General features: G+C 31.4%; 1 protein-coding gene across 1 annotated transcript; it reads right to left on the reverse strand.

Annotated features, from left to right (window-relative positions):
• Window positions 1-4,982: 4,982 nt before the first annotated feature.
• Window positions 4,983-11,915, reverse strand: LOC129876591 (bZIP transcription factor TGA10-like). The gene is made up of 11 exons (XM_055952063.1): window positions 11,404-11,915; window positions 11,214-11,323; window positions 10,695-10,777; window positions 10,369-10,491; window positions 9,909-9,977; window positions 9,638-9,697; window positions 9,312-9,389; window positions 9,126-9,201; window positions 8,232-8,503; window positions 7,159-7,404; window positions 4,983-5,325 (listed from the first exon to the last, which is right to left on the reverse strand). The coding sequence occupies exons 1-11, from the start codon at window positions 11,598-11,600 to the stop codon at window positions 5,176-5,178; spliced, it is 1,464 nt and encodes a 487-aa protein (XP_055808038.1). The 5' UTR covers window positions 11,601-11,915; the 3' UTR covers window positions 4,983-5,175.
• Between the last annotated feature and the right edge of the window lie 4,176 nt (window positions 11,916-16,091).

The following is a 16,091-nucleotide window of genomic DNA, read 5'->3' on the forward strand; positions in this document are numbered from 1 at the left end:
AAAGTTGTAACCAGACTAATTTGCCCCTTCTAATTTTTTTTTAGTTTAATTAAATTTATAAATACGGATATAACAGATCCCCATCTTTAATTGATGATGTACTCAACTTTGATTTGATGAATAATTAAACAAAATGCCTGTTACAAAATAAATAAATAAATAAGGATATTATAAGCCAAAGTTAATTCCTGAACGAATTGAAATTGGCCTCTTGAAAAAAAAGAAAGGAAAATTAATAGCCTACTTCACCATTATCATCTCCCATTTGTTCCTCAACGATACAATGCCACCTAAGTCCAGTAAAAATGTTAAGAAAACATGAAGGAAAAGGTAAAGAAACAAACACACTAAAACCTAACACACTGCCAAAAACAAACACTTTAATACTGAAACTTTACTAAACTTCCAGTCTTGGAGGTACTAATTTCGGCGCAAAGCTTCATCACTCTCTAGATTATAGTACAACAGTCTGCCTTTGGTCACCACTTTCTCGGAACAAATGTTGCACTTGATCTCTGCATTCTCATTCTTAAAGGGGAATTCAAAGAAGAGCTCGTACGAGACATTGTCAGTCGATTCATAATAAATTTTACATGGAGCACAATAGTAGGCCCTGCTACGACCACTTTTGAATTTAGTCTGGCAGCTGGGGCAATTGATTTTCTCATTTTGATAATCCAGGTAGCAAGTTAGCTTGAGAGGGTGTTGAAGATGAGACACATGTTGTATCATGGATGGAACCGAGAAGCAAGTCTGGTCAATAAAGTAATTGCAACTGCTACGATTCTACATGTTGCACAAGCTGCAATTCAGGGTAGTGGCCGAGTTATATTCCTCCAGAGCATGGTGGTTTACCTGCAAGTGTAGTAGGAGGGCGATTTGTTGTTGCAAGAGTTTGCAGCCGGTTTTGAAGTTTACCCATGGAATCATTCTCCTTACGGTATTCTGATACAGCAGCACAATCAAAGTGACAGAGGTAATCATGCTCATGGTTGTAAAATAGCCAGCATCCGGAATTGGGAACAACTTTAGCACAAATTGAACAGAAGAGAGTAGCAGCCTCACTGGTTATTGGCATTAAAACGAACAGATGAATATTTCACATTACGAGATAAATCTATAGGTACGGAACCACATTATTGAAATTGCACGAGTCGCAGCCATAGTATGACTGGAGCAGAGAATGAGCAGAATCATCATGTCCACACGCAGCGCAATGAAACTGCCCTAGGCTTGTGTCCCTAAAGAGCTTGAGCATAAGAGTGTGAGCAGAGCCGGGATAAAAATCATGGTGAAATTTCTATAGGGAAGTTACTACACAGCTCATGAAGGTAATAATCACAATGCTTCTCGCAGGCATAAGCCCAGCCAGTGATGACGATATTGCAAAAGCTGGCATTTGATTCCTTCACTCTCTCCAAGGTGCAATCGAAGCAATGAATGACGATGGCTGAAGTGATTTAAGACAACGTCACGGGGAGGAGGACGATCAGATACATTAGCCAAAGCAACTCATAGTAACTGACTCATTCGCAATGACTGCCCTCCTCTGCAGACATTGGGCTTAGTTTTATTGTCAACGAAATCATTCATTTTCTGCTATGTTTCTCGTAAATTTTCAATTTTAGTGCACACTTAGATAGGGACCTAAGTACACAGGTATATATATACACACACACTCCCTCTTTCATTTTGTTTTGGGAAGATTAACAGTCCTCATCCATGAATTCTTGACCAGTTCTGATAAGTAAATAGGAATGGAGGCAGTATATGATAATTACGTTAATCAAAGTCATAATACATAAATGTGCCCTTTAACTTGATTTCATTTGACATCTACGCCTTCCAATTTTGGATATACACAAGTAGACGCTTAAACTTGTATAGAGTTAAACAATTAGACATCCACATCCAACGCGACATCCGATGTGTATCATGTTATATAGAACGTGTGTACCTACTTGTTCAACTTTATTCAAATTTCAGTGCATACTTGTGCATACCCAAAGTTGGAGGAAATAGATGTCACGCGAGTTCAAATTAAAGGACATATTTATGTATTATCACGCTTCCTGTGACTAATCAAAGACTATTATTTTTGCTTGTAAGTATGCGTCAGCCTTGTGATTATCAAATGACATAGATTATTACATGCAATCGGTCATGATATCACGACTATCAGTATTTAGAACTAATCAATAATTTATGATATAAAACTGTTTAATCTTCCCAAGAGAGAGTTGTATCTGTATATGATAGCTTTGCACAAGTCCATCACTGTGTCAATGGACCTGGTCCCTTGACTAAATTATAAACGATAAGACAAACATAAAAGTAAAAGTAGTGCACACTTGTTTTACATGGAAAACCTCCTTGTTCAAAGGAGGAAAAACCACGACCTGACCCTCAGGGTTTAACTGCCCATTTTCACTAAGATGCAAGAGCGAAGTAAACTCTAGTTGATATCTCTATTGCCCACTACCCCAACTTACTCTAGTTGATGTAGACTTTAGAAACTACTTCAAAGCTAACTCTAGCAATGAAGTCACAACCATGCAATACAAAGAGAAATAATCAAGATTCCTTTATACAACAAGAACTGATTTTACAATGTTACACATAAGACTTAACACAACAACAAAGCTATAAAGAAGAACATCTTGTGAACAACTCTATCAGGTCACGTGCAGCTTTGTAGAAGTTTTTCTTTTCTTGAGAGAACAAAAACAAAGCTTTTTTTATTGTTGATTCTTTCAGTCGAAAAGCAACAAACTTTGTTGTCCAAGGTTTGAGTATTAACGTTGGAGATACTCATCATAGGATTCATCTGATTGGCTATTAGGTTTGCTGCCTCTGCTGGTTCTACCAACCACAGTAGAGGATGACAGCTTTACAGCTGGCTAGTCTGTCTTGCAACTTGACTTACTTATAGGATCAGGTCCGTGTATCATGTCCCATAGTTTGTTGATCATCAAAACTAAATAACAGTATATATACACATTTCACACCACTTATCCTTTATTCCATTACAAAGCAACTACACAACAGAAGAAAAAAAAATTAGCGATGTATACTGCTGACAATAAGCAATTGGCCTCCCACAATGAAAAAACAGCAAAGTTGGAGCTGACAATGAATGATGATGACAAAATACAAAATGTCCGCGGAGGGGGTAAGCCAGTACGAATGAATCAGTTTCTAAGAGCTGCTTTTGTTGATGCCTTAGATCATCCTACTCGTGACGATACCTTAAATCAATTCAGTCATTGTCATCTGTTGCTTCATTGTCTCTTGAGTGGAATCAAGTACAACTTTTGCAATATAATAATCTCCGTTTGAGGTTATGCTTGCCTTCATTGTTATTATTAACTTCATAATGTGTGTTGTAATTTCCCTAAAGAAATTCGCCATGATTTTCATCCTGGCTATGACCACACTCTTATTCTGAAGCCCTTTAAGTTAGCCAATTCAAATTATTACACAAAATGCGATTTTATTATTGATCGGTTTTGTGGTAGCACTCCCAAGACCTTGACATTGGTAGATGTCAACTATGAGCTCTTATTTTCATTCCCATTCAAACATGAGAAGGCGATTATCAAATGCAATATTTGTTCTACGAAAGTAGTGACAAAAGACTATGTTATACTATAACATGGAGCGCGATGAGGTGCTGCATGTATCTTGTGCCCTCAATAGAGTATCTAGAAGCAACGAGGAGACGGAAAACAGTTTGTCTATTCAGCGTTTAAACGATGTGAGGATAGCAGATTAGACAGTTGTTATTTGCCTTTGCAAGGCTGAATTTTGTCCATGTTGCAGGCTCAATGCTCGTGTGTTTCGTCCTTTATTTCCTTTTCGTTGTTTATTTCCTATTAGCATGCTTGATTTTGGGTTGTGATCTTCGAAGTTTGTTGCAAATGTCAGTTTTTTCGTAGAGTTCGGCCTTCAAATAGATATATGTAATTCTTGTTAATCTTTTGTTGGCACTTTTATTGTGCAAAAGTAAAGTGCGTGAACAAGAATTTACATAAAATTCACATAGGCACTCGTTGACATTTTTGAAAAATTCGAGCATGATAGAATGTGATTGTATCAATTCTATTAATCAGGACATAAAAAAGTGTATTTATCTGCACATTATATTAAATTCTCTGCAATAGACACCAGTATACAAGTGAATGATACACTAAAACAACAGTGTTTTTTTTCTAGGCTTATTTTCGAACAGTGCAATGCCAAAAACAGCGGCGTAGCCAAGATTTTCACAAAAGCTTTTAAATATGAGAAAGTAAACACATGAACTAATCAAAGAGGTTTAACCTCTACTATATAAATATATAAAAAAAATAAAAAATTAACCATGTATAAATAGTGTAAAGCGTGACCTCATCATCCCCACAGCAATAGTATAACTGGAACATGAGATCATCATCAGATTCATCATTGTCACAAGCAGAGCAATGAAACTGCTGTCCTGAGCCGAAGGGCGTAAGAATAAGAGTGTGGTCTACCTCTTCGGCCTACCTCTGCCTAGCCTTGTCCCAACTATATCCGACCTTTCATACTTGCTCACTGGGACATCTGTACATCTCTTCGCATGTCCAAACCATCTTAGCCGCCATTCCCTCATCTTATCCTCATTCCTAATCCTATATATATATATATATATATATATATATATATATATATATATATATATATATAGTATGCCACACATCTATTTCAACATCCTCATTTTCGCCCACTTGCATTTTCTGATCATGAACATTCTTGACTGGCTAACACTCTACCCCATATAACAAAACCGTCTAACCACTTCTCCATAGAACTAATCTAAGTTTGATGATACATTTTTATCATACGAGCCTCAGGATACAAGCCTCCGCTTCATCCATGTTGATTTAACTTTAACAAGAATTTAATTATTATTTTTTGTGAGATCTCTCCATAATCAATGTTAAGAAGAAGAAAAAATACATAATTATTGAAATGAGATCATGAAGTTCTACTTTCATAATTTTACACTAGTAATTTCTTTTGTTTGTCTATAGATCTCTAGGGTTAAAGGAAAATATAAAAATAACAAAACAAAAAAAAAGATTAATTTTAGGGGAAGTATATTAAGGACCTATAGAAACTAACATGGCTAGCTAGCTAATTAAAAGTTTTTAGTTATTCCTGTCGAGGCCGCGCCACCCAAAGAGAGCTGAGAGCTCTAAGCCTGTGGAAATATTCAGCAATTGCCAAAAAACACCTTGCAGCTTGACGGCTTGTCAAGATTTGATGAAGTCGATGAATTGTCTGATGTCTCAAATTATCCGCCTGTAATTAAAAAATAGTCATTAACATATATATTTTTATAGATAATTAAGTAAGAAGTACACTTCATGTTAATTTGACTTTGAAGGAATTTTTGTTTAATTAATGTCTTTAATCGCCATCAGTATAAAAAAAAATACTATGTGGAAATCCCAATAGTTATTGTCACTAGGGTAGTTATTGACTTAATGTAAGATTTTATTAAAACTTCAGAATGTGAAAAGACAACTAATATTAGCTGGTGGAACTATAAAATTTTAATATCATAGAACATGTACACAATGAACTACTCAATATTCATGAGCAAACCTGCTAAATTTTAATTTAACGGGATTCTGAATTTTAGAACAACGATTTCAATTATTCAAGTGTTAATATTTATGATTTTAATTTATATGTATACATATATAATGAATTCTTAACAATATGTTTTAACATAAATATATTATTTGTAAAAGTTATTAGGCTTAGTCGAACCGTATATAATTGTTTTCTAAGTCGATAGGTTTATGACTACGATCAAGAGCCTAAACTTATATATTTTTTGGGTCCCTCCCCTATATATATAGTTGGTAGTGTTAGTTTTACAAGTTTGTACTCTTGTGTTGTTTTGCACTAAAATTCATGCAAAAATGACATTTAAACATACTCTACAAAGTTAGGGTTTTAAGCTCCTAAGCTCCTACTTCTGATGACATGAAAACTTATCTTGTACCAAAACATAGATGGAACTCATATAACATTTGGTACTTGAACCATAATATGTTAGTGGTAAGTACTTCAATTAATAGTTTCTAGAATAGGAATAGACCGATTGAGTGTTTTTATTCAAGTGACGGTATAAGAAGAGCTAAGTGAAAGAAGTGAAAATCCGAGGACAGGTAAAAAAATAGAACAATTCGAGAGTTTCACCTTTTGAAGAGTCAGTTGCGTAGAGCAACCGAGCCAGGCCGAGTCGAAAAGGCTTAAATTTTTTAGAAACTTTGTACAAGTGTTACCTTTGCAAACACCAAGAGTTCAAGGCCATTTCTTGTAGGTAAATATTGGTGTCACACTGATTAAATGAAGTCTATATGTGGAAATGAGCTGGAGAGAATAGGTCATACATGATGGAGTAGGTTTTCCAACTAAACTAGGAGTAGATATATTACTTCTATCTTGGCCCTACCAATCTATCAAAATCACTTAATTTTGACTCTATCTCAACTACTAATGTGAAGATATTTACTTTTAGTATTAAATAAATAGTAGTAAGAGTTTTTATGTATTTTTACACTATCAAGATCACTTAAAAAAACTACAACGGATAACCATTCATAGAAAATAGGGATCAGTATGTGACCTAAAATAAGGCAAGTTACCCATTACAACATGCATGTTAAAGTACATACACTAAGAATATATATATTTTACTGTTAGGGTATAATAAAATCCAAGAAATTAAAAAAAAAAAAAAGTTAAGTTATTCATACAATACTGTCATTCTAGAAGTTATTTTATTCTATCATGTCGTCTAAAGAATATCTATAGATAAGTCTCTTTGAAATATGATCAGATTTATAGTCATACAATATTAGGTGTATATAAAAGAACTTCTCATTTTTAGATTTCGCAGCGGTTTGATATATTTTACTTGATAAGTCTTTTTGAAATATGATCAGATTTATAATCATATAATATTAGGTGTATATAAAAGAACTTCTCATTTTTAGATTTCGCAGCGGTTTAATATATTTTACTTGATAAGTTAAGGTAAGATCTACGTACATGTCACCCTGTATATTACTATATGAGTTTATAATAAATAGTTGTATATGAGGGACTATATATATGTACCTGTCTAACAAAGCCTTCAATAGTGGAGAGTTTGTTGATGGCAAGAGCCATTTGTCCCATATAATTGGCCATGTTTTGAGGGCAATTAGCCAATAATGCATCAGAGACAATTGTGTCTAAAACTGATTGATTCAAATTTTCCAGCCCTTGTGAGAGAGCTTCCTCAGCTTCTTGTGTTGATTGTTGTAATCCACATATTCCCACAAATTGTTGTTCTGTTAATGGCTCTATCTGACTCAGGATTATCTATTAATCATTCATCATTAGAAAAAAATAACAAAAATTAGCTTATCCCAATATTACATAAATACTTGCATAAAAACTCCCAAATATACGACTAATGTTCAGCCATAATATAAGGATATGACACATAAAGTGGAGAAATTAGAATCAATTTATGTGACGATGTTTGAGTATTTGCACGGAGTTTATGAAAGAAAAAAGATGTTTAAAACTTGTGATCTAAAATAAGTCATAGACATTTATATACGATTTTAAATCATTTCGTTAAAGGTAAAATAATACTCCCTCTGTCTCATACTAGTTGTCATGTTTCGCTTTTCGATAGTCAAGTTATATGAATTTTAATTTGAATAGCATTATAAAATATATTTTTTCATCAAATTAACATAAGAAAAGTTGCAATATGTATTACTCCTCATATAGTTTTTGAATATCTATATTTTAAATATAAAATATTAAGTTGATCTAATCTAATTTAATGTAAAAAATGAGTCAATTTGACTTTTGAAAAACAAAACATGACACCTAATTTGGTCAAAGGAGAAGAGCATTTTAAAGTTAATTTTTTCAACTAGTAGAAAGACATCATTTTTTTTCGACCAGATTTTTTAAAAAAAAACACAAATTGAGTACTATTTATATTATAGGCAAATTAGGGTTTTGTATTGGGATTTAAGCAACATATATGCATTACGTCAATTTTTTAATGTTACCGATGCATTAAGTCTGTTGTAATTAACATGCAATTGACTTTATTTTCCAAGTTATCAATTTCACATATCAGAAATATATACTTAACTGTAATTATCTTTTAGGTGATCTGATTGTACCTTGATGAGCTCGGATGGACGGAAATCTCCCATCCAAATGAAACAACGCTCCGCCGGAGTTTTCCACATGCCGGAAATAAGATGAAACACATCTGATTTTACAAGCATGCTCTTGAGATTCATGATTTCATCGTAATGTGTCACACAATTTTCGACGTAAATTCGAAGATCGTTCTCTGGAAAATGTTCGGTCACTGCATTTCGTAGCTCGCACATAAGACGATGATGTTCCTCCAGCCACCTTGAGTATTCCATATCAAACACTGCAGCATCTACAAATATTAATGCATAAATGAGACCGTGAAAATTCACTTTGTATGTTCAGATACCATATTGAAATTTGCGATCATTTAATGTAAAAGTTTCCACGGTTAGAGAGAGCACTTTTACTAAATTATGTTCGCAACTAAAGCAAAAAATATTAGCAATTACTCATTGAGAGTGTGTTTTGTAGGACATGGAAAATTTTCTCTTAGTAGATGTTTCAATGGAACTATTTTCCTAGAATTAAAACGTTTTTTATATATTTGGTCGGTAAGTGAAAAATATGTTTCGAAAAAAAATGCAATATTAAAGATTAATAATAATATGATCGATCGAATAGATCAGGATCATGTACTTGATAAAAAAATTTGAATACGAAAGATCAATAAGAATGTCTAAGTTTTAGTAGGAATATGTAATATGTAATTAAATTATAGATAAGACAATTGTAGAAGCGGGATAGAGTAGAAGGTAGTATCAATAACTTTGGCCAACCGTGTATATATCTTTTAATATATTTTTTTTAATATGTACAAATTCTTAATTTAGAATTCCTTAACTTCGATGCACTAAAATTCAGAATTTGTAAACTTCAAATTGTAGATCAATTCAGGATAATTGAAATAGTACCTGAGGTCATGTTTCCAATGTTACTAGGAAGTCCTTGGTCTCCTCCTAATAGAGCATTACCCGCAAAATGAAAACCCTACAAATATTTTTGGGGACATTTTTTCAATATAGATTTTTTTGTGTAAGAATATAGAAGCAAATTAAGACTTAATAATTCTATAGATAAAATAAAAGAAATTTTATTACTTGAGATCTAGCCCTTTGTAGCTCTTGCTCTAGCTGGGCAAGCCTTATTCTACTAGACTCTAGTTGTTGAATATAAGCCTGCAATAGAAAAATAATTAGATAAACAACAACATATATAATCCCACCCACACGAAGGGTTCGGAAGGATAAAGTGTACGCAGATCATATCCCTATTTTATATATGTTAGGTAGAAAGGTTGTTTTCGACAGACCCTCGACTCTAACTCGATGAACAAATTTCTATAAATAGTAAATTATGATGCTCTTGTTTTAATGGTAAAACCAATGATAATTAATCAAAGAATTACTAGTATATAATTAAGTACCTTTTTCCTAATTCTGCTTTTTCTAGCTGCCTCTCTATTCTGAGCAAGTCTCCTCAATGTCTGCAAGGAAAAACAATTAACTAAAATTCCTAATTAAGAAAAAAAATTGCATCAAAAAGTCATACTGGTTTCCTCAAATAAGAAAATCAACGGCCGATTCGAGCCGTCTTGCATTAAGATAGACTATTTACATAACACCTTTTAAAGCGCGACTCTTCTAAATATTATGCGTAAATATGAGATATTTTATACATCGAACTAGAAATCTTACCTTATGATCTGTTGATTTAGGTGCATTTTGCTCTGAACCTGAATTTTGACCTTTTCTGTTCCACTCTCGCTGCCACCAACCAATGAAAAAAATTATAGGGGCAACGATTTTTTTTTTTAAAATCGCGCAAAATTGAAGAACGGGTAACCTTCCGATATCCTTGAGTAATAAATCACTTTGTGTCAATTTATGTGATATATCTAAAAAATAATAATTTGATCCCGAGTGTCTTAAATATTTTTTTTTATCTTTTGAATTATTAGTTATTATCACTTATACAATAATTTTTATATAATTTTTGAACATGTAAATTTAATTCCAAATTAATTATATGGGAAGTTCTTATCGAAATTACGTAATTTGACCATCGTACCTCTACGAAAATTGGAATGAAGGGAGTAGTATATATTTTGGTAAATAATAAATAAATCATTAGAAATTAGTTAAAAGTAAACAATACCTTAGCAATTTTAGGTTCAGGTCCAGAAGAAGTAGAAAGTATATTATTTTTGGACTTTGATAACTCCATTATGGACGGCTCAGATGATTTCTCAGAACCACTAGAAACAAATCCAGCATTTCCCTACCAAAAACAGAAATTAATTAATAACAATTCATTAAAACTTAATTAATTAGAAAAAAAGTAGTTAAGGACAAGAAAATGAAACATTATTATTTGTATTATATATACTTCTTTTGTATACACATTAAATTACACTTTGAGCCCTTCTTCTGACTCTGTTAATTAAGACAAGATATTTTATGCATCTAACTTGTTTTTTTTACCTTTGTGGATGATGGCTCAACATGCATGGGTTGTGATGGAAAAATGTTGAGAGTTGGTGGTCTCATCATCTCTGAATTATTTTCTGCAAAATTATAACCGAAAATTTTAAAAAGCTGGCAATAAAGAGACAAAAATCTAGAGAGATCTACTTTTTTATTTTTTGTTGGAGAAATTTCTTCTGTCACAATTTATGTGTTAAAAGTTTGAATTTCGAGAGCCAATTATAAAAATCACAAAAAAGAATTTGTTTGACTCTCAAAATTTAAGGGAAACAGAAGATTTTCAATGTTTCTGAAAAAAACTAAAACAATTCATTTTCCTTTCTGATTTAAAGAGAAATTAAAAGATCAAATGTTTATGTGAGGATCTGGTCAAAAAGAACAAAAATCATAGAGAAATAAACCTTTTGCAACAAAAGTACAATTTTATAGAATCAAGAGCTAAGAATATGAGAAAAGTAACAGTAGAACAGAATTTTTACTAAGGAGATTCAAAATATAAAAAATAAGCAGACTTACGTATTTGATCGTGATTTGAAGAAGGATCTTGAGCATCAAGGTAAAGGAAAAGTGCTTGATCATCTAGTTCACCTAAATCATAACCTCCAGTACTGCTACTCTCTTTGTTTCTGCACAAAATATTAATAATTGATTAGAAAGAAAAACTATTTTTCTCGAATTTGGATTTAGTAAACACAAAATAAATTACATGAAGTTTTCTGGTATGACAGAAGATGCCTGATGTAACATTCCAAAAGAAATCTGATCAGCGTTATTTCGTTGATCAGTATTATTTTGGAATAATAGTTGTTGGTGTTGATGTTGATGATGCTGAGGTTGTTGATGAAATTGATGATGATTATGACTTCCAAAAGAAATTTGATTTTCATGACTTTGAAGACCCATTATTTTTTGATAATTAAATTTACTAAAAACTGATGATAGCAAACTCTTTATGTTTACTCTTTTCTTGTGTTATATATAGAGAGACGCAAGATGCTTTATGCACTGTGCTATTCTTTATAGAGAGAGAACAAAGGTAAGACAGCTAGCATTAGTCGGTGTACGGTACAAGAGATAGAGAGAAATAAAATGTTTTTTCCTCCTTTTTTTGATGGAGAGAGGATAAGGAAACGCGAATTGAATGCTAACGAAGCAAAAAGACAAATCTATTTTTAAGTTGAAGGAGAAGGAGGAGAAGAAGAAAAGGAAGACGACGACAATTTCATTTGAATTTAAAAAGAAAATTTTATTTTGAAGGATATCTAGATTGATCTCTAATATGGAAACGGACGCTTTTGAACTTCCTTGTTCGACCATCTTAGTTTTTGAAATGACATATATGACCTCTTCTTCTTTGTGGTTATTACCTTTGACATTTTCATGCAACTACCAACTCGTACTAGCTACCTCTTTTACGGTTAAACTTAAAACTTTTTATTTTGTTTACTGTTGGATAACGCTAATAACCTGTCTGTGACGAGATTCAGGTGATGGGCCGGGAGTGGTTCAGATTGGAGTCATGATCAAAAATGACGTTAATTGCTTGCTTAGCTTGGTTGAGAAATAAAGTTGTGGTGCGTCAGCATCGTTGCTATCAGGTATAGCTTTTGACATGATAGTAAGCATTTGATTCTAACGAGTGAGAATTGTTGGGTGTACCCTATAGCGAGACTTAGGTGATGTGGGTTGGAGATTGCCCTGGTCAACGTCATGATCGAATATGATGGTAATTATTGTTTGATCGATGAATTTGGCTAAGAAATCAAGTTGTGGTGCTCTTGCTATTAGCTATAGTTTTTTTTATCATAATAAGTGTTTGATCCTAATAATTACAAGTGGAGGGTGTTGTTGTGTAACACCAACATCCTGCATTTAGTGAGGCCTAGGTGATGTGGGTAGGGGATGACTTACGATGGAATCATGATCGAATATGGTATTTGCTTGATGGACTTGATTAAAAAAGAAAATTGTGATGTCCTTGTTATTAGCTATACGTACCTTTTGGCATTACGGTAAACGCTAAATCATAACACCTTTACTTACAAGTTTTTATAACCAAATATTTCTGGTAAAATCGAATTAGGAGTTCTATACTAGTGTTCCTTCTATGCAGAAATTATGGCTCTCTAATATGATTCATCAGAGCTTTAGGTAATTGAAATGATATTTTTTTTTTTAAATGATAAATATGAGAATTACACTATTCTTGAACTTAGGTCCTCATAAATGTGTGCTTCACTTCTCTGCATGCGTTTAATCTTTTATATTTTGACACTCAATGTTCATTCCGCTACGGCTCGAAATATGTCAAAAGTTTGTGATCATATAAATATCTAAAATCATAAATTTTAAAAGTGTGCAACTCTTTCTTAAACTCCGTTAAGTTTGAAAAGTTAATACAATTAATGTATAATTATATCAATTGAATCACATTATGGAGTTAGCACTTGTACATGTGATGATCGTTAGATAGTCACAATATAGGTGAAATTACTTTGACTTAGATTGTGTGAATAACAATATATTAATTGGTCACTAATCACTAAAACACAATGAGAGGGACAGAGATTGGCATGCTTCCCCACATTTTTTTAAAAACAAATATTTACAGTAAGAAAATAAAAATATTTTGATTAACTTGAATAGTAGATGTTTATATTCACACATTTAATAAATAAATAAAAAACAGCGATGAACTTAACTCACAAAACTTGATACATACAAATAGAAAGATATGCGTCAGTAAAAAAAAATATGTTCTTATAATTAAGTCCACCCTAATTTTTTAATTGAAACATCATTGTCAATAAAGTTTGAGAGTATATATGCACACAAAAGAATATACATTTCTCATTTAGTTTTATAAGAGAGTATTAATTAATTAATCAAATTAAAGTACTTATTTTTCAATCACTTTCATCTAATTGGCTAGGTCAAACCCTTCCAACCATAAAATGGTCAACCATTGCATCTCAAAACACAATGAAAACAAAATATTTATATCTTGTCTTTGTTTCTCTCTCTATTTTTATTTTTATATTTTGCAACTCATAATAATAATTACAACAACTATAACATATTCAGTATAATCTCATAAGTGAGGTCTGAAAAGGATAGTGTATACATAGCATTATCCTTATGAAGGTAGAAAGGTTGTTTTTGATTAAAAAAACAAACGGCTCAAGTAAAGCATAATATAATCAAGTATAAAAAAAATGACACATTCAACAAAGCAATCATGATGAACATAATGGAGAAGAGAACAGTAGCAATCACGCATAATACGACAATCGAAGCGAAGAGAAAACAACAAGTAATAAAAAAAATTGAAGAACAAAGATAGTATGTGATTAGTAGTAGTAATAATAATAATAATCTCGACAAAGAAAATAAACAAAGTTCGACTGCCTACTAATCTTTTATTTTAATTCTTTATCTCCATATCCTCCTATGTAGGGCTATATCTTCGATAAACTGTAAATTTATTATATCTTGTCTAATTACCTCTACTCGATACTTTTTTGATCTATCTGTACCGTTGCTCATACCCCATAGTCACCTCATTGATACTAAAGAGTACGTGCTATCTAAATAGAAGGTTCTCTCTGCTAATTCATTTATATAAGTTTTTCTCTTGAATTAATTCACGCATGTTGCTCTTTGAAGTTTAGGTCACCAAATCTTGCTTTCATTCCCTTTAATTTAACAATACTTACTATTTTATAATATTGAATATACTATCCAAGAGACGTACAAAATAGAACTAAAAGATATTAATATAATTATTCAGTCATACATATAAATGCTAAGAGAACAGTACAAGTCATGACCAATTAATTAAAATAACTAATCTAAAGACTTTGTTTTTAGTTTTTTTTTCTTCGATTCCTATTTCGATTGAGAAAATGAATTTTAAGAAGCTTATGAATCATGTGCTAACAATTTTCTGAATTAGTACTTCCTTCGATCCAAAATAAATGATTTTTTGTGGTATGATAAAATTCTTAAGAAAGATAATTAATTAATGACACTAATTAAAAAGTAATTTTGGAAATATTATCTTTTTACCTCTTTTTAAACTCTTCTTAAAATTAAAAGATAGTTGGAAAAACTCATTCAAACTAAACGAATAATTTAAGGGAAAAATAACTTTAAAATCTTTAATTAGACTTTGAAAAATTAATTCATTTCGAACTATTATTAAAAAAAAGTATCAGCAATCTATTTATTTTAGACGGAAGAGAGTACGTTTTTTTCATAAATGTTACATTAATTACCATAGTGAATTATACAAACATTAAAGCATATCACTTGTGTCAGTTTGAAACCTAAAAAATATGTGTAAAATATTGGAAGGTATAGAAATAAAAAAAGAAATTATCTTGTTTCTGAAGACAACAGATACAACCGTTGACAAAAGATTAATTTAAACAATTACAAGAGGATTAAACTATAGTAATAATTAGGTGACACATCCGTAGCTCTTTTTTGACAAGAAGATTAATTTAGACTTAAGTTCAAATGTGATAATTTTAGCTCATGAAAGTGTAATATCTTCAATTACTTGTTTATATTTGGACGAGTTATTGATTCGTTCAATTTATTTTAGCTCAATTTATTTTGGCTCATCAAAAATTAAACTGATATGTAGTTCAAATTAAGTCATGCGAAATCTTGATAAAATATTTTTTAAAAATATTTTTATATTTGATATATTTTATATAATCATAATAAAGGAAAAAATAATTTTATTAGGTACTAAATAAACATAAAAATAACAAATAAAACAATTAAGTATAACTTAGTAAAAACTGATCGGGTTGGATTATAACCAAGATGTTATCTCATTTCAGCTTAATTAACTTTTGAGCGGGGTAATAATCTACCCGTTTAATTTATCTTATTTGACTTCCTCAAATTCAGTCCAACCTGCTCATTTTACACATCTACATCCAAATAAGTTCATTCAAAAAATAAAACACTCTTTATTAGAAAGTAGACTTTGATCTTTTTCTCCAAATTCACTTTTTATTGCTATTTTCAAAATATAGCAAAGTATAATAAACATATTACGTCTTTTTTTATTAGAATTATTGTTTGTTCCAAATTTAATAGATAAAGGTGTTGCAATAATTCAGTTAGTTGACTATCTGAGATTTTACTTTATTAATGAAATAGAGACTATCTATTTTATAATCCCCTTCCTTCTGTATAATAACATAAATAAATTGACACTTGAAATGTATAATAACATAATTAGATACAATGTATCTCTGATCAATTATTTGATTCAAAATACTTTCTTCTCATTAGTTTGCACTATTCTTTCTATCACAAGCTACCTTTTATTTTATTTAATTTTTTTCTTTGACAATCATCATTGGCTTATTGTCA

This window comes from Solanum dulcamara, chromosome 12 (assembly GCF_947179165.1).
Source record: "Solanum dulcamara chromosome 12, daSolDulc1.2, whole genome shotgun sequence".
Lineage (NCBI taxonomy): Eukaryota > Viridiplantae > Streptophyta > Magnoliopsida > Solanales > Solanaceae > Solanum > Solanum dulcamara.